This window comes from Pelobates fuscus, chromosome 2 (assembly GCF_036172605.1).
Source record: "Pelobates fuscus isolate aPelFus1 chromosome 2, aPelFus1.pri, whole genome shotgun sequence".
Lineage (NCBI taxonomy): Eukaryota > Metazoa > Chordata > Amphibia > Anura > Pelobatidae > Pelobates > Pelobates fuscus.
Window position 1 is genome coordinate 348,845,035 of NC_086318.1, and position 25,988 is coordinate 348,871,022.

Sequence of the window (25,988 nt, forward strand, 5' to 3'; positions counted from 1 at the left end):
CTGAAAAAAGTTTTTTTCATCCCCAAAATTTACCCATACAAAGTAAATGTTATAGCCAAGAGCAATGCACTTACACTTTCGATATGACATCATCACTTACCTTGTTTATTCGGATGTAGTATATGCATTGTTAACTTAAATTCATTAAAATCAAGACATTTCAATACTGTATATACTTAATAGTATTGATTTCTCTACAAATGTCGTTACACTTTTCATTATTGTATTTTTTAAAACTACTATATCTAACACTAGAATCTAAACAAACTGCTCACTTATATTGCACAATGCATAGCCACTTCTCCAGCTAAAGGTACCAGTCATGCCTATTAAAATTATATCTATACATTGGGCTAGCAGATTTCTTTAGCAAATGTATAGATTGGAAGAAAACCTATTTAAAAATAGGTTGCTGCTAGGGAACATAGGAAAGGATTGACCATTGTCACAAATATATATTGTCCTGCTTGGGAAAGCATCCCCAAGCGGGGAAAATGAAACAAGAGACTGGTTGGTGCATGGGAGTAGTGATGGTTGCTAAAGAAGAGCAACACCCATACATTTGATGACATGACGGCAGTGGATCTCATGTAAGATGAGCATATTTAGACTTTTTTCTTGTATCTCTGTGATATATGATGTGTTAAATGTATTTAGTAACAATTTAGGCAAACTTAAAATATGTGTGACACTACCAAACAACATGCTGAAGCCCAGACTCCACAGTTGTTAATTTTTAACATCCAATCCTAGCAACTTGCTCTACATACTAGTATGTATCAACAGGGCTGTACAACTTCTCATACAGAGCTTCTCAACTGTAGAGTACCCTACCACAAAGCATCAAGTCATCTGAAAGGTTTATGTAAATAAAATGTTTATGTTTTTTGCATGTTAACTGTTTAATCTCGCAAAAAATATTTTATTGTTTCTGCGCCCAGGACATTCTTAAATGAACACCATAATGATGTAGTAGCTAATGTGCTTAAAGTGTTTCTTTAAAATTGAAATATATCTCAATGCACATGTAGACCTTTATATGTAACTGTCATAGGCATATGCTTGTTGTCCTGAGTCAAGTTATACATAGTTACATTTAGTTAATGGTGATGATTAACCCTTCATGTTAGCCAACATTAGCTAAGGTAAAATGTTAGAATTCTTAATACCAAAGGTAAGCATATGAACTTACATTTTTTTACATTTCAATAAATTGCTAGTTGATTTTAATTTTCTCTATTCAAACATCATCTGCTGGGGCATCTGTCCCTCTACCTATGCAAATTATATTTGGTTGAAATACAGGCAATCACATATACTGTAATGTTCACCTAAATCCGTTAGCTCACATCATTATCTGCTATTTGGACAGAGTTACAGAAATATGTTGGTTCTCTGTGATTTTTTTGATGACAGAATGAAAGTGACCACACTTTTTCAATCATAGGCTGACTTTGAATCATCTTTTGTAAATGCAAGTCTTTTAAAATTAAAAGACTAATCAAATAACATATGGTTTGCTAAAATTGTCAAAGGTATATATGAATCATATCTAGCCTTGCCTTGACATAGTGATCTGTTTGTAATATAATAATATAATAATACAAATAAATATAGCACGTTAACATGAGAGATTTTTAAAGATCCTAAAACTATTTCCAGTATAATTTGCCGCCAATATATAAATGAGCAAATAAACTGAAAACAATTCTGTAAACTATTCTTACGCAGGATTGACATATTTAAGTATATCAAATTAGCTAAAAAAGAAAAATATATATTTTTTTTATATAAGATATTTTTTTTTTTTTTTTTTTTTAGCTCTTCAGTAGACAGCTCCCTAATTTGGTATACTTAAATATGGCAATCCCATGTAACAAATTAAGGAGCTATCTACTAATCAGCTGAAAAAGCAAAATTAAATAATGAGCTTTTTCAATTTTGATCTTTCAGTTGTTTAGTAGGTCTCTTACTCTCCCCTTTTGTGTCCTGTATCACTAAGAAACACTGCACATACATAGATAAATCACCTACATATGTAACTCCACATCTGACAGCATCATGCTATCAATGTTTTGGGCAATTATGATTTAGAGGCTTTTCTTCAGTAAAATGTTGCTGCAATATTTAGGAAGAGCTGAAAACACAAATGAAAATTAACTTTCTACAACAAACGTATGCCATCATATAATTTACCAAGTTCAATTTTTTTGAACTATACTTTAACATAGACTACTGAATATCACAAAACATCCTGCAATCTCTTTATGATGCATAGAAACTCCAGCAGAAATTAATATAAGCTGACACCAGCATCATTGGTAATTTAAAATACCAGATTTCTGTAAAATAAGCAATTTGTGTAATAAATATAATTATATTTAATTTGCACAATAATTACACATAGAAAACAATATTAGAATACAGCTATTTGTGTAACCTCTATATTCAGATCATGTAATGTAATATCTAATGTCTTTGTAATAACTGTTCTGATTTCTGTGTAAGCATTATGTGGAGTGTTCCGTTCACAATTTTAGCATTTTAATTGCTACCTAGGGATATTAGATTATATCATTTCCATGGCTCTGCACTGTAAACAATTATTTTATCCTGTCGGATTTGTGAGTAAAAAACTTTAGCCATCCTCCAGAACCCTTGGTTTGCTTGTTAGATGAAACAACATGAACTGGAATAATACCCTACGGGATCATTTGGATTGTTGTAAATAGCATATGTGGCTAATGATTCTGTTATTATTCTACTATTATTGATTTTCTTGTTCTGCTCTGTAGATGACCTTTAAGTTATGCCCTAGTTTAAAATAACTTGCTCTCTTGACGGTATGATATACAACCTAGAATGTGCATAAATTCACATTTTCTTGATAAACTCCTAATGAGTTGGACATTCTTCTTTCATAATGAATTCTTGCAAAGACATGTGAATTACATATTCACAAACCGGACTTCTATTCACAAATCAGACTTTACATAGGACACAAGGCCATGCGTTTAGACTGGAAGAAAGAAGATTTAGTCTAAGGCAAAGGAAAGTTTTTTTTTACTGTAAGAACAATCAGGATGTGGAATTCTCTGCCTGAAGAAGTGGTTTTATCAGAGTTCATACAGATGTTCAAACAGCTAGTAGATGCATACTTGCAAAAACAGAATATTCAAGGATATAATCTTTCAATGTAGGGTAATAACTGCTTGATCCAAGGATAAATCTGACTGCCATTCTGGGGTCAAGAAGGATTTTTTTCCTAGCTTGTTGCAAAATTGTGCTTCAAACTGTTTTTTTTTTTTTGCTTTCTGGATCAACAGCACAAAAAACAAATGTGAGGAAGGCTGAACTTGATGGACGCAAGTCTCTTTTCAGCTATGTAACATAGATCATGCACATAATTATCTAAATATATTAATATTTATGGTATATTTAGTTTGTCAATCATCTCATGAAACTGAAAACACTTTAAAAGCATTTATTTATTTATTTATTTAATTTCACATGTGTAGATAGTGTATTTCTAAAAAAAAAAAATTCCAGTCTAGAATAAATAACCTCTGCCCAAAACCTTATATGATTGTTCTTCTTTGGGTATTATTTATGATTCTTAATGTATCTGAACATTAATATTTGCAGAGTAATTAATACATATAATGCCTATGTAAATACATTAGTTATTGAAATAACATAAGAGTATATAACCTCCCTACCTTCATCGGAAAAAGTTGCATATTAACTTGAGATACATCATCTGTTTACAGAAGATCAAAAGGGACAATTGCACACATGGAAGAGGACATTTCATGCTGGGACAAAGTTAAGAGAGATTTTCCATTTTGGAGAAAACTGTGTACACATGACTTAATTTCTGTGACGGAAGACAGGAGCTTGTGCAAAGCCAATGGAGTCAAATAAGTATTTTCCACATGGCAACTGAACTTCAAACCTAAGCTAAATAGTAACATTATTTGTTTATCTAGTCTTTTAAGTAAACCCTGTTATAAAATCACACTGTGTGTGCCTTTACAATGTGTACTCTATTTGATAGACTCAAGCACCTGGCTTAAGAGTAATGACTGAAATGCATTGTGAGAGCTGGATCAATTAATCACTCTCATATACGTAAGCATTTCCTATTTAAACATTTTTGTTGATGTGTTTGATATATATATATATTTTTTTCATATTAAATATTTATAATTTTTAATAATCATATTTTATCATATTTCATGCAAAGAGAATTGTACTAAATTGCAGAGGAGATTAACATTGCATTTCATAGAGAAATAGATAATATACCATAAAGATGGAGTTTACTGTCTACACACAATGAGGTAAATAATATTTTCCTTTCAGTAGCAAATTTTTACCCAAGATAATTTTGAGCAGTTTGTGTAAAATGTGGTTTAATACAATTGTACTTTCTTCATTTAACCTAAATTATACAGAGGATTTATCCCCTCCTCCTTTCTTCACTCTAGTGGTCACTTCTTATTTGATCTGGGGATAAAATCGACACAATGGCTGTCCCCTAACCCTTAATAATTTTTGCCACTACAGTTTTAACTCTCAAATCATGAAACAAACAAGAAGGCTCTTCCAGTATCTCTTTCATATGCTTTATTACTCATATGACTCATGAGCAATATGGTGAATTGGATTTTGCACAAATAGCCTATCATCCAAAATTTGGTCGAACTGCGATTCAACAAGTATTATTTTGCAGTTCCTCTTCCTATCAAAGACAATTGGATTTACTGGAGAATATTTTAGTCATTGTGCTCTCTGAACTAAGCTGATTTTTTTATTTGATTCTAAAATAATACACAATATTACTAAACAAAAACACCAACATGGTTATTCACTATAGTGAAAATTCGTAAAGTGAATTAAAAGTGAATTTCAAATTTAATGTCAGAGTAACCAGAGTGAAAACATATCTGACTTAGAGATATTTTTCCATTTTGTCTATTTTGTCCTTAACCCCTTAAGGACACATGACATGTGTGACATATCATGATTCCCTTTTATTCCAGAAGTTTGGTCCTTAACCCCTTAAGGACCAAACTTCTGGAATAAAAGGGAATCATGACATGTCACACATGTCATGTGTCCTTAAGGGGTTAAAGGACCACTCTAGGCACCCAGACCACTTCAGCTTAATGAAGTGGTCTGGGTGCCAGGTCCAGCTAGGGTTAACCCATTTTTTGTATAAACATAGCTATGTTTATAAATGGGTTAATCCAGCCCTCAAAGCCTCTAGTGGCTGTCTCATTGACAGCCGCTAGAGGCGCTTGCGTGATTCTCACTGTGAAAATCACAGTGAGAACACGCAAGCGTCCATAGGAAAGCACTGATAATGCTTTCCTATGAGACCGGCTGAATGCGCGCTCAGTTCTTGCAGCGCGTGCGCATTCAGCCGAATGGGAGGAGAGGAGGAGGATCGGAGGAGAAGAGCTCCCCGCCCGGCGCTGGAGAAAGGTAAGTTTTAACCCCTTTCCTCTCCCCAGAGCCCGGCGGGAGGGGGTCCCTGAGGGTGGGGGCACCCTCAGGGCACTATAGTGCCAGGAAAACGAGTATGTTTTCCTGGCACTATAGTGGTCCTTTAAGGGGTTAAATATGATATTCACTTTGAATTAACTTGGAGTTCTCACTTTAGCGAATAACTCTATAATTTACAAGTTCACACTTGATGTAGTTTTATAGATATAATCTATTTTCTTTGATATGTTTAGTTTCTGATCCCAAATCACGAGGTAATATCCAGTGCCCAATTAACAATTGCAGTATACTTTATTACTGCACCAGCTCTCTTCAGTAAGTTCCACTAGTAAAGTAGCTCCACAGTAAAGGTCTGGCATGCTACGCATCAGAACATGCCCGAAAGCCAAATAGGAAGTTATATTAAAATGTGGTGTTAGAAAAAAAGAGTGTGGGAATAGAACACTGTTTAAAGAGGAGAAGAGATTAAATGGTATGAAAGAAGATGAAAAAAGAGGAATTGTTGCAATACAGACAAAAATAGTCTTGAATAAGAGAACATAAATTTGATAGTTCAAGTATTTTTATATTTCTACCCTTTTTTTACTCCATACTTGTACTGATAAATAAAATGGATTGTACATTAAGAGCTGTAACATTTGAACAGTAAAAGAAAATACTTCTCAATGTCTATCACTTTATGGTGGGCATATTGATCACACACTTTCTCCTGCAGTTCCCCTGCTTCCTTCCACACACATATGTATTGATGCTATTGACAGTTTTGTCTTAAATGACAAACAATTTTTTAAAGCACTAAACTAGCAGTCAATGTAAAAATTGATCAGTATAATTTATTTTATATTACCCATGGACAATTTACCTGTAACTTTCAACTGCATTAATCAAGAGCATTTTTCCACAGCTATAAATTATAGCTTTCTGTTGTTTGGTTCCCTTGAGAAATCCTGATAATGATCTTGAATATAGCAGTAAATAGTCATGGGATTTCCTGAAAGAAATCCTTTTTTTTCCCCCCACAATAAATACATTTCTTTTTTTGTGATACATTATTCATAATCATTATTTTATTTTTTATTTATCGATGTTGCTACCTTTCAATAACTACTTTCATCATTGTGAACTAATAAATAAATGATAAATTCCTTGACCTTGATGAAGGTTACCTGTTGCAGTTATTGTGGCATTTTATTATTAAACAGTTTACCCCAAAGATTATACAAAAATAATTTGTCAATTAGGTAAGGAATTAAGGAATGTAAATTTATTGGAAATATATTTAACTATTTACTTAACATTATTAGTTGCAGCATATTTTTTCTTTATCTTAATGTATTGTAATGTTTTTGTTCTGTGTACATTATATTAGTTGGTCACTTTTATGTGTGCAAATATATATGTATATATATATATATATATATATATATATATATATATATATATATATATAGATAGATAGATAGATAGATATTGATATTGATATATCTATATATATATGACAAAAGAAATAGTAAGTCTGGCACTCAATCTTCAAGTAGTGAACAAAAAAAACTTACACCAAGGTGCTGCTCTGCACTGAGTATATGAAATATAACAAAGATGAGGGCACTCAATGGATTTCCAAATCAAAAAAGTGTATTTAGAATGTTGCCAATATGGATCAATGTTTCGACCAAACAGGGCAATACAGTGCATATAATGAGTTTATATACAGTCTATAAAACAATAAAAAGTGACTTACCCAGTGCAGGTGATGGGAGTGAATGGACGAAGCTCGGAACCCGAAACCCGGAAGTGAAGCGTGCGTGATGACGTGATGATGTGTCCATGCGTGTAGTCATGGAAACTGTAAATTGTTGGCGGAAGTGTGAATCGGTGACCGAGAGTGGCAAATATAGTAATAAAATAAAATAATAACATGCTAAGTAAAAAACGAGCATGGAGGAGAGTAAGAGGGTGTCTGGAAACTGTGGAGTGGTAGAGTGATGAGTGTGAAGGAGAGAGGTAGACTAGGGAAAAATGTAACAGAGGGTGAGCTGGGTGAAGCATGTGAAGGAGAGATACGCTAATGAAAATAGGAGAGAAGTGATGTGAGCAAACTATAACTATCGTGTAAAAAGTAAAACAATGAAAACTTGCAAAAAATAGTAAAACTAAGAGGAGTGTAAAAGAGGGAAGGGGTGGGGGAAAAGAGAAGAGAGAGAGAAAGAAGGAAGAATATGGAGGAACAAGAGAGAAGTGGGCTACAGAACAGCAAGTCTGAATGTTTGTGTGATGCAAAGAAGTGTGAAGAACATAGATAAAAAAAATCTGTGCCAAGACCCCTGATAGAAAATATGAATAAACAATAGGAGCTTAAATGGCATAAACTTTTTTTCACTCCCATCACCTACACTTGTTAAGTCACTTATTATTGTTTTATAAACTGTATATAAACTCATGATATGCACTTTATTGCCATCTTGATAAAGACCTGTTTGGTCAAAATGTTGATCCATATTGGCAACATTCTAAATACACTTTTCTATATAAAGTACAGATGGTGGTGAAAAAAGTGTGGATGAAAACCCCTTCCACCTGAAGCAAGTGGATAGTTAATACATTGCTAAACACAAATATGCATGCCAGTCAAGCCATAAGACTTGCTTTTCCCACAGAAATCTCACTTTAACAGTGCTCTCACTACTGCAAGGGATTCTGGGTAGGCATATGCAAATGAGCTCAACAAAGAACCACATTTTTGCCTCATAATTCCACTTTATACATGGTTCCTTGGAGTATATGTCTGCTGTATACAACAGCTTTGAAACACCAAGAAAAGATGTTACTATCCTCATAAGAGACTGGAATGCTAAAGTAGGGAACCAAAAGACACTTGTAATAACTGGCAAGCTTGTCCTTGGAGTTCAAAATGAAGCATGTCAGAGATTAGTAGAATTCTGTCAAAATAATTCTCTGGTCATAGCAAACAGCCTCTGAGACGACTCTACACATGGACATCACCAGATGGACAATATAGAAATCAGATTGACTATATACTTTGCAGCCAAAGATGGAGGAGCTCTATACAGTCTGCAAAAACAAGACCTGGAGCTGACTGTGGCTCGAACCATGAGCTTCTCATTGCAAAGTTCAGAATTAAACTGAAGAAAAAAGGGGAAATCCATCAGACCAATAAGATATGACATAAATAATATCCCTTGTGAATATGCAGTGGGAGTAAAGAATAGATTTGAGGGACTAGACATGGACAATAGAATGCCTGAAGAACTTTGGACCGAAGTTTGCAATATTATCCAGGAAACCGCAAGAAAAAATATCCCCAATAGAAAGAAATCTAAGAAGGCAAACTGGCTATCTGATGAGGCTTTAAAAATATAATGCTGGAATCAATATTGCTGGAAGAAATATCAACGACCTCAGATACGCGGATGATACTACTCTAATGACTGAATGTGAGGAAGAACTAAAGGATGAGGGTAAAAGAAGAGAGGGCAAAAGCTGGCTTGCTGCTTAACGTTAAAAAGACTAAGATCATGGCAAACAGTAATCTCAGTTCCTGGGATATAGATGGGGAAGAAAGGGAGGCAGAGACAGTGAATCAAGTCCAGAACAAACAAAATAGGTTAGTGCATTAATGTCAAAACAGGATTGATGCAATGGAGATACATGGCAAATAATAATGGATCTTGCATTGGAGAATATAAACATAGTGATTCAAATAAAACATTGCATGAAATGATACAAAAGAGAGAAGGACAAAGAAATAGCAATGCGACATGCTTACAGGTCTAGTTCAAATAACTGTAATTGTTTTATTCTGCAGTCAAATCAATAAATATCCTTAAAATTTAATATGATGTGAATATTAGATTGAATGCATGCTCTTTTGTAAGTGATAGTCCTAAATACTTATAGAAGTTAAATTTTGTGCACAGTCCTACTACACACAGAGCTTTGGAGAATATATTTTATAGAATTACTCCTTCAATTTCTTGTTCTCATTACCCATTTTTGGTTCATTATTAATATTCACTGCCTTTGCAATCATCTAGTGAATGTCAAATCAATATTTAGTCCATGCTGCTTAAGTGTTTTTTTAAGTAAAAATATACTTTTGGGAATGTTTGTATGCAGACTGCAAATGTTTGCATTTTCTAAAAAAAAATTCTTGCTTATCTATACTATCACAGATGTAGAAGGTTTCTGAAAATTCCCGTGGAAGGTGAATGGTGATAATGTTTTTTTTTTGTTGTTGCAGTTTTTAATCAAAAGGTAGAAATAACATTGCTTTGCAGATTATATTTATGTGTATAAGAACATTTTACGAGTTTTTCAGAGATTCCCGCATGTGAAAGGTGTGAATTTTGCAAAAATTTGCAAACTTTTCCACTCTATGTGGATTTAACCACCTCTTATTCTTACTCTCGTTGCTTTATCTTAGCTTTACAAACAGCTTTGAAAACTCACTGATAAAAAACAGGCTAGCCTTGTGTACTGCAACATATATGAGAACTCTGAGAGCTGACAAAAGCTTTAGTAAATCCCCGCTCAGTTATCAAAATACTTGTGACATTACAGAGTACAACCTATACTATTTACATACCAGACTAATCACACATATAAGAGCAACCCAGAACAGAAGTGCCAGCATGTTCTCTCTGTGCAAAAGGTACATCAACACTGGACAACCAGGAGGACCTTCTTTGGACCTCATCAATGACGTGTATCTGATACCACTCCATATACAGTGAGCATGGGTTCCACACCTGGATTACCCTTTCAAATTAGGGAGAGTCTAAGTTAATGTATTGCAAGAAAAATCAGAGAATATGAGATCTCTGAGAATGGACAAAATCTTAGAAACTCAATAGCTTGCCCTTCGATAAATCCCCATTTAGCATTGCTTCTATCTTCTTCTTCTGAGAAGTGCCTAGAGTGATATAATTTAAAAAAAGAAGCAAGGTGCAAGAGAGTACTGAGAATGGACACGTAGCCAGCCTTTCAGTGGGTCACGCTCAGATCTCGAGCTAGTTTTAGTTCATCTTGCGCCATTACAAAAAAAGAACCAGGGCTATTTGCATATCATGCTGATCCCACCCAAAAGGATAGAGTGGTATCAACTACACCTAGCTGACATGCCCAAAGAACGGCAAAACAATAATCTGAAATTGCTGTATCACTTGTATATAGGGGACTTGTCGGAATTTCAGTTCTGGACTGCCCTTATGGGTGGAATCAGACTGATATGAAAATGGCATAGGTTCTCTCTGCAATGACACAAGTGAGCAAAAACATTTTTAAATATGAGCTGGAACTAACCAAAAGGCAACTACGGAGATCACATGTTTCATGTTTTTACCGGCACTTAATTTGAACAAAGTTTACTTTATTCTGTCCCTGTGGATCTAGGATATTTTTCTACCTGATGAAAACGATCTGGTAACTCAGTGAAGGTCATGTTCCCTAGCAGTTTTAACCTGTACAAGCCTTCTCCTCAAAACAGTTCCGCAGGTTTCTTGTTGTTTCCAGTGATATTTTTTTTCTCAGTTATAAAAATCTACCACACTTCCAGCTGTTTTTTTCTAGACATGCTAGATATTATTGTTGTATATAACAATGTTCTCTGTCAGGAAATAATTTTTGAATATAGAAAAATATCGGAAGACCATGCACAAGTTATATATTATTGCACGCTGAGATCTCTGCTGTCATTTGATTATATTGCCAACTGATCAGAGCAACAACAGGCAGGAGGTATTTTATTAGTGCAGGTTGAAGTTGAATATATGGACTTTATTGCTGGATATGATACTTTGATTGCTGCGTACTAGACAAAATGTTCCTCTTATTGATTGTCACCATGGTGTGAAGTAGGCTGCAGTGTTTTCCAGCAGGCATTCACAGTGGCAGATCTCTTGTTTACCACGTAGCACGATTCTACTTCATTTTATATTTATTATTTTTATTATCAAGCTTGTTAAATTACTGGCCTTACCAAAGCACGTCGGACTGAAATAAAAGCTATTTTAATGAAAGATTTACAAGATATGGAAAATAAAATATATCCTCTGATCATGGACCATTATAACATTTTGAGTACTATTGATTTGCATCAAATCTTCTCTGTTTTGGGCCATTACTACTGTTAAAACAAGAAGAAATCAGCAACTTTTATTGACGTTTCTCTAGCACGAAAAAATAGAACAGTACTAAAGCCTAACTGCATATTATATTTTTAGTTTTAGAAGTTATTCAGATTTCAAGAATACCTTCCATGAACATTTCAGATACACGCAGTACATTTTCTCTAATTTTTAAACTTCTTATACCTGATAACATTTTTAATTTTCTGTCCCTCTTTTGGTGTTTTATTCAAATTCTTACATTTTATACAGTTGCAGAGCATGTTGGTACTATATAAATGCCAACAACAATACAAATAGATTTTTCATTGAGAAGCAAAATCCCATCTTCTTGTGGTCTATGACTGTAATCTGCATAGAGCCCCAGAGGTGACATGAAAAACACTTTTATTTTGTTAAATGTATGCACACTGTACTGTCTCATGTGCACGATTTAACAAAACATAGTTAACTTGTGTGCACCATCAGCTAAATGATACCGAAGCACCAGCTCTGCTGTCCATGATATAGTTACCCTATATACTCGAGTATAAGTCGACCCGAATATAAGTCGAGACCCCTAATTTTACCCAAAAAACCTGGGAAAACGTATTGACTCAAGTATAAGACTAGGGTGGGATATGCAGCAGCTACTGGTAAATTTCTAAATAAAATTATATCCCCCAAAAATTATATTAATTGAATATTTATTTACAGTGTGTGTATATAATGAATGCAGTGTGTGTGTGTGTGTGTGTGTATGAATGAAGTGTGTGTGTATGAATGAAGTGTGTGTGTATGAATGCAGTGTGTGTGTGTGAGTGCAGTGTGTGTGTGTGAGTGCAGTGTGTGTGTATGAGTGCAGTGTGTGTGTATGAATGCAGTGTGTGTGTGTATGAATGCAGTGTGTGTGTATGAGTGGTGTGTGTGTATGAGTGAAGTGTGTGTGTATGAATGCAGTGTGTGTATGAGTGCAGTGTGTGTGTATGAATGCAGTGTGTGTATGAGTGCAGTGTGTGTAGGAGTGCAGTGTGTGTGTGTGTGTAGGAATGCAGTGTGTGTGTATGAATGCAGTGTGTGTGTGTGTGAATGCAGTGTGTGTTTGTGTGTGTGATGCAGAGCCTTAGTGGGGGGTGGGCATTTTTTATTATTATTTTTAAATTATTATTATTTTATTATTATTATTATTTTTTGTTATATTATTTTTTTTTATTTAATTATAATTTTTTTTTATTATTATTATTATTAATATTTTATTGTTTAAATTTTTATTTATTTTTTTCGTCCCCCCTCCCTGCTTGATATATGGCCAGGGAGGGGGGCTCTCATTCCCTGGTGGTCCAGTGGATGGGCTGTGTAGGAGGGGGGCTGGCAGGAAGCGTTTACTTACCTTCACAGTAGCTCCTGTCAGCTCCTTTCTCCTCTGCGCCGGTCCGGTCAGCTCCCTTTTCCTCCACTGTAAGTCTCGCGGCCGCGCGGAGCGTTGCCACAGTAACCCGTGGCAACGCTCTGACCCCGCGGCTCTCGCAAGACTTACACTGGAGGAGAAGGGAGCTGACCGGACCGGCGTGGACGAGAAGGGAGCTGACAGGAGCTGCTGTGAAGGTAATTAAACGCTTCCTGCAGTAATGAGCCCGGTGGTCCTGGTCTGTATTATGGCAATGTAAGTTGTCATAATACAGACCTTGACTCGAGTATAAGTCGAGTTGGGGTTTTTCAGCACAAAAAATGTGCTGAAAAACTCGACTTATACTCGAGTATATACGGTATTTTGTGCCCATGATATAGTAGATTCAGTGCAATAGGTAACTTTAGTTACACATTAACTACATTGTTGGCATGATCTACTAAACTGTGTACACAAGATAGTACAGCATGCACACACATTTAAAAAAATGTCTGTGCATGTCACCAGTGCGGCTCCTTAAATATTGTGTCTGCATCAACTTCTGCTAATTGTGTTTCACACTTAAAGACATGATAAAATCCAGAATAACTTTTATGCATGCTAATAATTAAGTTTTATATTTTAATGCATGCTTTGCATCAGATTTTGGAATTAAACTACATCAGAAGTGGCCCAAAGGTGTATCCCTAGCTGATGTAGACATACAGCTCCCATAATGCTCTCCTAGCTTAAAGGCTGGTAAAGCAAAACAGAAACTTTAGTTTTATAGCAGCTTTAGATGTAACATGTGGCCCACTCTGTACTAGATGTCTTAAATCAACAACAAACTTGCCGTGTAGCCAATAAAATTGGCAATAGTTAGTGTCTATAATTTTTTTGTTTAATTTACAGAATATATGTGTTCTGGAACATTAACACTTTAACAGAAATAAAAAATATGTAACATAAAATATATCATCTAATATTTTTTTATATGTGTTTTAAAAATGACTCTATGATTACTTTATTAGCTAATTGTTCATCAAAAATTGAAAAAGTATGTTAACCATGTAGTATTATTCTTCATTTCTCTCCGTGTATTGCAGATTGTGTAAAAATAACTATTAAAATTATGAAATATATATTTTTAAGCATTGCCAACACTAAAACCCCATGAAATATTTTACTTAAGTATAATTGACTTATTGTTCACTGATATCAAACACCCTTTATATACTTCTGTAAAATATAGTGTAAATGTATGCACTAAACATTTACCTACAGAGTATATCAATAGAAAGTGATGTCCCGAACGGTTCGCTGGCGAATAGTTCCTGGCAAACATTGCATGTTCGCGTTCGCCACGGATGGCGAACTTATGCGATGTTCGGTCCGCCCCTATTCGTCATCATTGAGTAAACTTTGACCCTGTACCTCACAGTCAGCAGACACATTCCAGCCAATCAGCAGCAGACCCTCCCTCCCAGACCCTCCCACCTCCTAGACAGCATAAAATTTAAATTAATTCTGAAGCTGCATTCATTTTTTTTGTGGTCTTTCAGACAAATTTACTAATACTAAGTAAAAATTACTTAGTATTAGTAAATTGTGCCCCTACTCGCAATACCGCGAGTAGGGGCATGTCTATTAAACAGTGAGCAGCCTGTGGCTCTCCCCCCTGGACCCCACCCCTGAGCGGTGGGTGGGGGCCCTAAACACAAATTGGGGGGGACCTAATGTCCTCCCCCCTGGCCCCCACCCCTGAGCGGCGGGTGGGGGCCCTAAATACCAATAGGGGGGACTTATTGTCCTCCCCTGGCCCCCACCCCTGAGCGGCGGGTGGGGGCCCTAAATACCAATAGGGGGACCTATTGTCCTCCCCCCGGCCCCCACCCCTGAGCGGCGGGTGGGGGCACTAAATACCAATAGGGGGACCTATTGTCCTCCCCCCGGCCCCCACCCCTGAGCGGCGAGTGGGGGCCCTAAATGCCAATAGGGGGGGACCTATTGTCCTCCCCCCCGGCCCCCACCCCTGAGCGGCGGGTGGGGGCCCAAAAAAAAATGTCCCCCCCAGGTGACTAGGGGTCCCAAAACCCCTAGTCACCCCCTCCCCCCCCCAAAAAAAATGATCCCCCTACCTACCCCGCTCACATTTAACTAAGAACCTGTAAAAAAAAAATAACTTACCATTCAATGTTTTCTTTCTTCTAAAATCGTATTTTTTCAGCCCAAAAAAAGGCCAAATAAATATCCATAATAACGACGCAATAAAAAAAAAAACGAGCGCGAAAAAAAATCCATCTTCACCCGGCAAGGGCTCCGTGCAGACTGAGCTCTGCAGGGCGGGGGAAGGCTTATAATGCCTTGCCCGCCTTGAATTAGGTCAGAGCACTGTGATTGGTGGGTTTAAGCCATCCAATCAGAATGCTCTGACAGGTAAATGAAGAGACTGACAGGTAAGTCTCTACATTTACCTGTCACAGCACTCTGATTGGTTAGTTTGAAATCCACCAATCAGAGTGCTCTGTGTCATTTTACACAGCGTGGGAAAGTTCTGTGGAATTTTCCCACGCTGTGTAATTTGACTCAAAACACTCTGATTGGTGGATTAAGTAACCAATCAGAGAGTTATGAGTCAAATTACACAGCGTGGGAAAATTCCAAAGAACTTTCCCACGCTATGTAAAATGACACAGAGCACTCTGATTGGTGGATTTCAAACCAACCAATCAGAGTGCTGTGACAGGTAAATGTAGAGACTTACCTGACAGTCTCTTCATTTACCTGTCAGAGCATTCTGATTGGATGGCTTAAACCCACCAATCAGAGTGCTCTGAGCCTAATTGCAGGGCGGGGCAAGGCTTTATAAGCCTTCCCCCGCCCTGCAGAGCTCAGTTTGCGCAGAGCCCTCGCCGGGTGAAGATGGATTATTTTTTTTTTTGCGCTCGTTTTTTTTTTTTATTGCGTCGGTTATTATTGATATTTATTTGGCCTTTTTTGGGGCTGAAAAAAGAAGATTTTAGAAGAAAGAAAACATCGAATGGTAAGTTATTTATTTTTACAGGTTCTTAGTTAAATTCCCCCCCCTCATTATTTTTAGGGTGAGGGGGGTAGGTAGGGGGATAATTTTTTTTGGGGGGGAGGGGGTGACTAGGGGTTTGGGGACCCCTAGTCACCTGAAGGGGGACATTTTTTTAGGGCCCCCACCCGCCACTCAGGGGTGGGGGCTGGGGGGGAAGGACAATAGGTCCCCCCCTATTGGTATTTAGGGCCCCCACCCACCGCTCAGTGGTGGGGGCCGGGGGGAGGACAATAGGTCCCCCACCCGCTGCTCAGGGGTGGGGGCCGGGGGGAGGACATTAGGTCCCCCCATTGGTATTTAGGGCCCCCACCCGCCGTTCATGGGTGGGGGCCGGGGGGAGGACAATAGGTCCCCCCTGTTGGTATTTAGGGCCCCCACCCGCTGCTCAGGGGTGGGGGCCGGGGGGAGGACAATAGGTCCCCCATTGGTATTTAGGGCCCCCACCCACCGCTCAGGTGTAGGGGCCAGGGGGGAGGACATTAGGTCCCCCTATTGTTATTTAGGGCCCCCCACCCGCCGCTCAGGGGTGGGGGCTGGGGGGAGGACAATAGGTCCCCCCTATTGGTATTTAGGGCCCCCACCCGCTGCTCAGGGGTGGGGGCTGGGGGGAGGACAATAGGTCCCCCCCAATTTGTGTTTAGGGCCCCCACCCACCGCTCAGGGGTGGGGGCCAGGGGGTGAGGACATTAGGTCCCCCCCTTTATTCTTGTTTAAGGCCCCCACCCACCACTCCGGTGGTTGGGGGCCCATCACTATTGTGGCCAGAAAGAGTCCCTGTGGGTTTTAAAATTCGCCTGCTTTTGAAGTCTATGGCGGTTCGCCGGGTTCGCCCGTTCGCGAACATTTGCGGAAGTTCGCGTTCGTCATTCGCGAACGGAAAATTTAATGTTCGCGACATCACTATCAATAGAGTAAAAACACTTGTCTATAAAAAAAAACAATTACATGTGTCTAAGTTTTTTTAAGTTAATGTTACAGATATCGCACATGAACAATAGACATACTGGGATATCAGCGAAAAAGACATCAGGCAGAGGTATAACTTATATCCTTTACCCCACCTGACATATATATTGTTATTATTTGTGCCATAATATCCTATTATTGATTTATTAATAATTTACTATTACCGGATAATTATCAATTACATTTACCCCGGTTTGTTTGTTGTATCAAAATGTAATTTGTTCCATATTAATTGTTCATTTTATTATAAAAATGTTAAATCTTTCAATAAGAAACTATTTGAAAAACAATAGACATACTGGATTTTTTGAATATTTCATTATTTGCTTTAATAAAACTATAAAAGGAGACAATATAAATTATAAAGAAAAAAGTCACTGTTAAATTGAATGCTTAACTATTCATGAATTGGGAACATCATGCACATATACTTATTAGTTTGCAGGCAATTATTCAACAAATCTGTCCCTGCTAGTGGTTCTAAAGGATTTATTTTTTTCATTAAGTCCATTTGCATTATTTTAGAGGGGCCCAGGGCTTGGACTCATCAAAAATTGATGCATGGTTATGAATCGTGCTCCAACTACCTTTCGAAGCAATGGCATGTTTTTATGACATAAAACTGTATATTTTATACATATATATCACAAAAGATGATTTACTGTAACTGCGATTTTTTTTATAAGATTATTGCCATACTTAGGGAATAGTACAAATTTCCTTGGATCATAATGTTTTGTTTTTTTTTCATCTGCAGCTCTAGATTACATATCCCCAAGAAGAAATAAATCAATAACAAGAGAGGACAAACTCTCCTCTACAATCTTTACAAGAAAACCCCAGTTCATTTATTTATTTTACTATCTAGTTGCTTTATATCTCATCAAATTAAAAAAAAATCTAAATAAAGGCCAGATAATGGAATTGAATAATCATTATTATTTAATTATTATTAAATTATACCCATTTTTAAAATAATAAAGTATCTTGACTATATTTTTTAAGTATGATAGTAAAGCAAATGGTATTTTTTAATTTTTTGACTGAATACATCAATATAATTGTGTTGTGTGTTGCTCTAAGTAACGCATGAATTATCAAGCAATAACAAAACTTTTTACATACTTTGCACCAGTGGCGGATCCAGAGCCTGATCTCGGGAGGGGCACTTGTAGATTATTTAATTTAAATACATAATCCATGCACAATAACCACTACAGTGTAGTAGTTATGGTGCCAGTAGTGCCAGATCCCATCCCAGAGTAAGTAGTCAAACTGTTTAAGAACAGTTTGACAACTTACCTGGGGTCTGCTGGCATATAGGGCATAGGAGCAGTGGTATGTGTTAGGGGTGAAGTGTGTGTGAAAGGTGCAGTGTGTATGTGAGTGGTGAAGTGTGTGTGCGCGAGTGTGTGAGGGCGGAAGTGTATGTCAGGGTTGCAGTGTGTGTGTTAGGGGGCAGTGTATGTGTGGGGCAGTGTGTGGGTGTGTGTGTGAGTGGTGCAGTGTGTATGTGAGGGTGGCAGTGTGTGTGTGTTTGGGGCAGTGTGTGTATGGGGGGCAGTGTGTGGGACAGTGTGTGTATGGGGGGCAGTTTTTGTGGGACAGTGTGTGTAGTGTGTGTATGGGGGCAGTGTTTGTGGGGCAGAGTGTGTAGTGTATGTATGGGGGGGCAGTGTTTGTGGGGCAGTGTGTATAGTGTATGTATGGGGGGCAGTGTTTGTGGGGCAGTGTGTATAGTGTATTTATGGGAGGGCAGTGCTTGTGGGGCAGTGTGTATAGTGTATGTATGGGGTGGCAGTGTTTGTGGGGCAGTGTGTATAGTGTATGTATGGGGCAGTGTTTGTGGGGCAGTGTGTATAGTGTATGTATGGGGGCAGTGTTTGTGAGGCAGTGTGTATAGTGTATTTATGGGGAGGCAGTGTTTGTGGGGCAGTGTGTATAGTGTATGTATGGGGGGCCAGTGTGTATAGTGTATGTATGGGGGGCAGTGTTTGTGGGGCAGTGTGTATAGTGTATGTATGGGGTCAGTTTGTGTAGTCTGTGTATAGTGTATGTATGAGGGGGCAGTGTTTGTGGGGCAGTGTGTATAGTGTGTGTATGGGGACAGTGTTTGTGGGGCAGTGTGTATAGTGTATGTATGGGGGCAGTTTTTTTGGGGCAGTGTGTATAGTGTATGTATGGGGGGCAGTGTGTGTGTAGTGTGTGTATAGTGTATGTATGGGGGCAGTGTGTGTAGTGTGTGTATGGGGGGACATATTTAAATATATACTTTATGTCCCCCCTCCCTTCTTACCTTTACTGGGAGGAGGGGGGACATATTTTGTTCCCTGGTGGTCCCAGTGGCATTCATTGTTGGTTCCAGTGGTAGGAGTGAACTCTAGGGCTAGAGTTCACTCTCGCGAGATTTGGAGCGTTGCCGTGGTAACCGCGGCAACGCTACATGCTCGCGAGAGGAGGACCCGGAGGAGCTGAAGGTAAGAGCTCCCGGGACCTCTCTCCTCCCTCCCAGGTCCGCAGGCACATTGCAGGGCTGGCACTTGGGCAATGCCAGCCCTGCACTAGCCGGCAGGGGAGAATCTCGGGGGGGGGGGGGGCAGTTGCCCCGTTGCCCCCCCCCCCCCCCGGATCCGCCAGTGCTTTGCACATGCTTTATATGGATATTGGTAACAGCGTGCAGAATGTTATTGAATTCAATTTACTTGTTACAGTACTTTTTCCTAAATGGTGAATTCCCTGCAAAGGGAACCTTAAATATTGAATATTAGGATTGTCATTTACCAGGTACCACTGCCACACAGACACTTACACTGAACCTAGTGTTGCTCCAATAATACAGTCCAATATATTCAGAGAATGCTTTTGTGCTTCTTAATTAACGGCACCCCAGACTTCGGCTTGCAAACCAATATATGAAAATAAAACAAAGAGATGGTCGATAATAGTTATCCAGAACAAATTCCCATTGGGGTTAAGCACCCTGCCCAAGCTCCCAGCTTCAGAGGCCTTTTTGGAAGTGACCACAGGTGTGTGCATATATGAGGAGTTTTTGAATAGTAATGTCACTTTTATTATAACCTTCATTTAGCACATATATAATTTGCATTGTGAGTAAATTCATCCAAGCACTCACACTTTAATTGTTTTGTTTTTACGTTCTGTATACTCCCAATGCTCTTACAATAGATTAATTAAATGCACATTTGAACTTATTTATCATTGACACTATTTAATTTGTCTTCCACATTTGGAACTAGTGTAGGACCCACCCATATTGGGGTACTGTGAAGTAGTGGTGGGCTTAACACAATATGGCCATATGGTGGAACTGAATCCCTGTCTTTGTTTTCTTAGGCGATTTTAGGTAGCCTGATAAAATGATTAGTGTATTTTTATGTGTGCGCTGTAACTTAATTTGTATCATGTATGAATATTCCTGGAGAATGCATATTTCCTTTCCCAATTATTTTTGTCATTTGCTTTGAAAATGTTTCAAATCTGGCACATAAAAACGTTATAATCTTTAATATAGCATAATATACAGGGCCGGACTGGGAAAACAATTTGGCCCAGGCATTGTTTATTCACAGCGGCCCACTAAGAAGGGGAGGGGGGAGGGGGGGGCAGAGAGGTTGTGTTTTGTCATCACCAGAGAGGTTGTGTTTTGTCATCACCAATGACAAGCACGCCCCCTTTCAAAGTGAGCATGTTGGTTCAATGCTCTTCCAAGGCAGACCTTGCGCAGAGCTCTGCTGAAGAGCTCTAGCATGAGAAAAAGGCCCTGCATTTGCTTTGCACAGTGCAAGCAAATTTAATAACATGCACTGTGTCCTTGCAACTTGTCTCTGGTATCTCTATAAATGGGATACCAGGAGAAAAAAAAGAGCAAGGAAAGAGTATTGTGCATGTGTTTGCAGCCTGCTTGTGGGATTCCATGTGTGTAGAGTGAGCTGATTGTGGTGTGGTTTTGTGTAATATGGTCGGTTTTAGTTGTGTTGTGTTTGTAGTGTAATGTAATGCATGTGTGGCTAGGGGCTGTAGAGAGTGTGTATATAGGGGATGTAGCAATTGTGTGCATACGGGCTATGGTGTGTGTGTGTGTGTGTGTGTGTAGGTGATGTAGTGTTTGTAGGGGTTATAGAGAGTGTGTATTTAGGGAATGTAGTAAGTGTTTGCTTAGAAGCAATCTAGTGTGTGTGAATAGAGGATCCACAGTGTGTATGTCAGGAATGTAGTGTGTGTGTATGTGGTGCAGTGTGTGTGTGTGTGTGTGTGTGCATAGGGGTATAGTGTGTGTTTGAAGGACTCAGAATATGTTTAGGTGATCTAGTCAGTGTTTGTATATAGTGGATTCAGAGTAAATATAGGGATCTAGTGTGTGTAGATGTTTCAAAGTTGGGTAAGGGATCTAGTGTGTGTCTAGAGTGTAATGTGTTTTGCATTATGTGTGTGAGGGGTGCTGTAGTATATGTGTATATATATATATATATATATATATATATATATATATATATATATATATATTGAAGTATTGTGTTTGTGTAAGGGGTGCAGTGTGTTGAGGGTTCTGTGTGTACATGTGAGGGGTGCAGTGTGTGTGAGTAAATGGTGCAGTGGGTGTGTGTGAGCAGTGTAGTGTGTATGTTAGGGGTGCAGTATGTGTGTGATGGGTAAAGTGTGTGTGAGAGGGTGATGTGTGTGTCTGAGGGTAATGTGTGTGTGAGAGCGAGCTGTGGGTGTGTGAGGGTAATGTGTGAGAGGGAGATGTGTGTGTGTGTGTGTGGGAGGGAGGGTAATGTGTGTGAGAGGTGAGAAGGAGCAGTGTGTGTGTGAGGGTAATGTGTTTGTTTTAGGGTAATGTATGTGAGAGGGAGCTGTGTGTGCGTGAGGGTGACGTGTCTGAGAGTGCTGTGTGTGAGGGTGATGTGTGTGAGATTGCTGTGTGTGATGGTGATGTGTGTGTGTGTGATGGTAGTGTGTGAGAGAGTGTTGTGTGTAAAGGTAATGTGTGTGAGAGTGTTGTGTGTGGGTGATGTATGTGAGGGTGATGTGTGTGAGAGTGCTGTGTGTGAGGGTGATGTGTGTATATGTTAGGATGGATTGCGTGTTTGGGCGGAGGCAGATTAATGCCTATGTAAGGATTTATTTATTTTAAACTTAAAAACACACACAGCCGGCGGCCTCATGTCTGTGCAAGTAGGCCGGTGAAGGGGATCTTTGATCTCCCCACCAGCCCGTCATGGAATGCAGCAGGGCCGGCGCTCAAATAGCGCGGGCCCTGTATGGACCGGCCATACATATTCAAGTTTATGAAGTTATTGTGTAACAGATTTAAATTTTTTTTTACTTAACCATACATTGAAAATAATCCAGATAAAATGTATAGAACATGGAAGAGGTCAGCATTAAGTACACTATAGCAAATTTATTATCTTTAGTTTGCTTGTCAGCTTCAATGTAAGCTTTTGTTAAAAGAGTAATGTTTTAAAAAGCATAAAATATATGATAGAAATGGTTATTTTTTTTATAATTTCTTACATTGATTGACTTTTCACCCTTTATTTTATCTTCTAGATATACGAAAATGAAGACAGCCACAAACATCTACATTTTTAATCTTGCCCTAGCAGATGCTCTAGCAACAAGTACACTGCCATTTCAGAGTGTCAATTATTTGATGGGAACATGGCCCTTTGGTAACATTGTGTGTAAGATTGTTATATCCATAGACTATTACAACATGTTTACAAGCATATTCACCCTAACTACAATGAGTGTTGACCGATATATAGCAGTCTGCCATCCAGTGAAAGCCCTTGATTTCAGAACACCAAGAAATGCAAAAATAGTTAATGTTTGTAACTGGATTCTTTCTTCTGCTATTGGCTTACCAGTGATGTTTATGGCAACCACAAAAACAGAAAAAGGCAAGTACAGATAGTTTTACCAACAAAAATGTGTCTTAACATACTTTTATTATCTTTCTGTCTGTCTGTCTGTCTGTCTGTCTGACTGTCTGTCTATCCAATTGTCTGTCTGTCTCTCTATCTACCTTTTTATTACATCTACCCACATTTTCATTATCTATCTGCCCATACATCTGACTGTCTGTAATCTTTCTATTCTGAATTTTATTCCAATTTGATCTATAAAGAAAATGTCAGAGCCCTTCAAAAATATATTTATTCAAACATACATACAGAATGGAAATGTGTTATTTATTTAAATACACACATAGAATGGAACATGTACTAAGACATTTTTAAAATTAGATGATGTGTTTTTTGCGTGTTTTTTTTAAGTTAACAAATACTACCTTTACTTGTGAATTCAACAAAAAAGTAAATGTATTATAAATCATTATGTGTATCATAATTTCTACTTTGTGTGGTGGATATGTTGCAACATTTGTTTTTATGAATACAGCCTAGGTACAGTGCTTATATGCTATATGTATTTAAAATATATTATTAGAATTTCAGTATCCATCCTACATAATTTACCTTTTCTAAAAACAAACAAACAAAAAAGCCATTTGGACTATAAACCAGCCCATCTACTAATATGTAAAGACATAGCATTTTTTGTTATTTTGAAATTGTGCTTGTGGGACTAAAATATATATTTTATATATTATATATATTGATAGAGTTATTTACTAACTTTCAAAATATAGGGAATTGTAATCTGAATGGCAAAACTGAGGCTTAAATATCCAAGCTGTTATATATAATTTTTGGAATGTTTCCTCATCAGCTATTTTAGATACATTTTGTGTTTTGGACTTTTATTCATGACTATTTCACAACAATGTAAAAACATAACAATATAAAATATGTTTCATTAAATTTAATGCTATTGAGTTTTGTGCTAATTAAAACTGGGAAATAATAAAAAATGATGCTAATAAATGAGTTAATTAAAATAACAGGTTAGTGCTGCAGTGATCCCATTTATTCTTAGCATTTATTTGACGTACATAGATTAAAAACAGGAACTTCTGCCTCCTATACAATATTAACAGTATGTTTTATATTCTTCATATTTTTGAAGTATCAACTTGAAAATTGAAAGTATCACATAGAATTACATCAACTACAGTGTCAAAATCAACTTGAAACTTTCAGATTTATAAGATTACGCCACATACCACTATGTTTACAAGGCAAGTAGAGCTGATTTTCTATTTGTTGCATTGGGAGATTATGCTTTTCTCAGCTTTAAAACCTTAAATTTTAGCAAAAGAAAATATCTATACATCTACAATAAACTATATAGGGTTTGCTAGTAATATTGTCCTGCACATATGAATTCTGAACTCTTTTAAAAAAAGAATACAAATTATTATTTTTTTCTACCTTTTACCTAGGTTCTACTGATTGTGCTCTTTTATTTCCTCATCCTTCGTGGTACTGGGACAATCTCCTAAAAATATGCGTATTCATTTTTGCATTCATAATGCCAGTCTTAATTATAACTGTATGCTATGGAATGATGATACTACGTCTCAAGAGTGTACGCATGCTCTCTGGATCCAAAGAGAAGGACCGAAACCTGAGAAGAATCACCCGTATGGTCCTCGTTGTGGTTGCTGTGTTTATAGTCTGCTGGACCCCGATTCACATTTATGTTATTATCAAAGCTTTGATCAATATTCCTCCATCTCTCTTTCAGACAGTCACTTGGCATGTTTGCATTGCTTTAGGTTATACAAATAGCTGCCTTAATCCGGTCCTTTATGCTTTTCTTGATGAAAATTTTAAAAGATGCTTCAGAGAATTTTGCATCCCTACATCGTCGACCATCGAGCAGCAGAACTCTACACGAATGCGTCACAATACCCGTGATCATGTATCCACTGCCAATACTGTTGATAGGACTAATCATCAGGTATGACTAGCAGTGGAAATGTCATCTCTGAATTCAGGAGTTCCTGCAGGAGATGACATGACTTCAGAGGTTACTCAAATAACTACAGGGCTTTAATTAACTGATGATTCAAAAGAGCCTGATTGTGTTATTTCTTGGCACACAGAATCTCCAAGCATGTTATGGTCATAGCCAAAAAGGGTAGTCTATTGAGTTGGTACATTCTCTAAAATTGCAACATGTCTGTTGCCCCTTAATCATTTAAGAAAGTGAACTTTTGTACAAATGTAATATAATCAACTAAAGTATGAGCCATAGGGCATGTAAATGTAGACATTACTATATTACTGTAGTTAGTGGATTTCCAGTAATATATTACTGGTATAAGTTCTAAAAGAAATTGAATGAAAAAATATAGATCTTTAAATTTGCATAAAGGTTTGAATTACATTTTAAAAGGGATCATACATAGTAAAATTTAGCTATATGCGCTACACACATTTCTTTTCATAGTCGTTCTGGAAAGAAGCGTACCATAAAATGAAAATATAGTTTATCAGTAGTCACCCATTTGTGTGTGTATTTTACACATTGTACTCTTTACTTTTGTTTCTGTTTTATTAATATTATTATTATTGCCACTTATCTAGCGCCAACAGATTCCGTAGCGCATTAGAATATTATGAGAGGGGGGATTTAACTATAAATAGGACAATTACAAGAAAACTTACAGGAACAATAGGTTGAAGAGGACCCTGCTCAAACGAGCTTACAGTCTATAGGAGGTGGGGTATAAAACACATTAGGAAAGGATATATAATTTATTTTAATTAAATATAGAGAAACAAATAAAACAAATGGAATTAATATTAATATAATAAATAGTATATTTAATCAAAGATAATACAGCTGACTCTATAGCCATATTCATCTTGAGCAGAAAATTTTGCTCAGAATGCATTGGAATTTCACTTAAATGTACTAAATCCAATAAAGTGTTCTATATGGAGATGTAGAGTTACATACTTCATTGAATCTAGAAAAATGG

General features: G+C 37.5%; 1 protein-coding gene across 2 annotated transcripts in view; it reads left to right on the forward strand.

Moving 5' to 3' along the window:
* The window catches only part of OPRM1 (opioid receptor mu 1), a 141,031-nt gene extending 115,399 nt beyond the window's left edge, over positions 1–25,632 (forward strand). For both annotated transcript variants that reach the window (XM_063441348.1, XM_063441349.1), the window contains exons 2-3: positions 22,646–22,998; positions 24,441–25,632. In XM_063441348.1, the coding sequence (XP_063297418.1) occupies positions 22,646–22,998; positions 24,441–24,967 (880 nt within the window). In that variant the 3' untranslated portion in view covers positions 24,968–25,632. The remainder of the gene's footprint in view (positions 1–22,645; positions 22,999–24,440) is intronic.
* Positions 25,633–25,988: the final 356 nt, after the last annotated feature.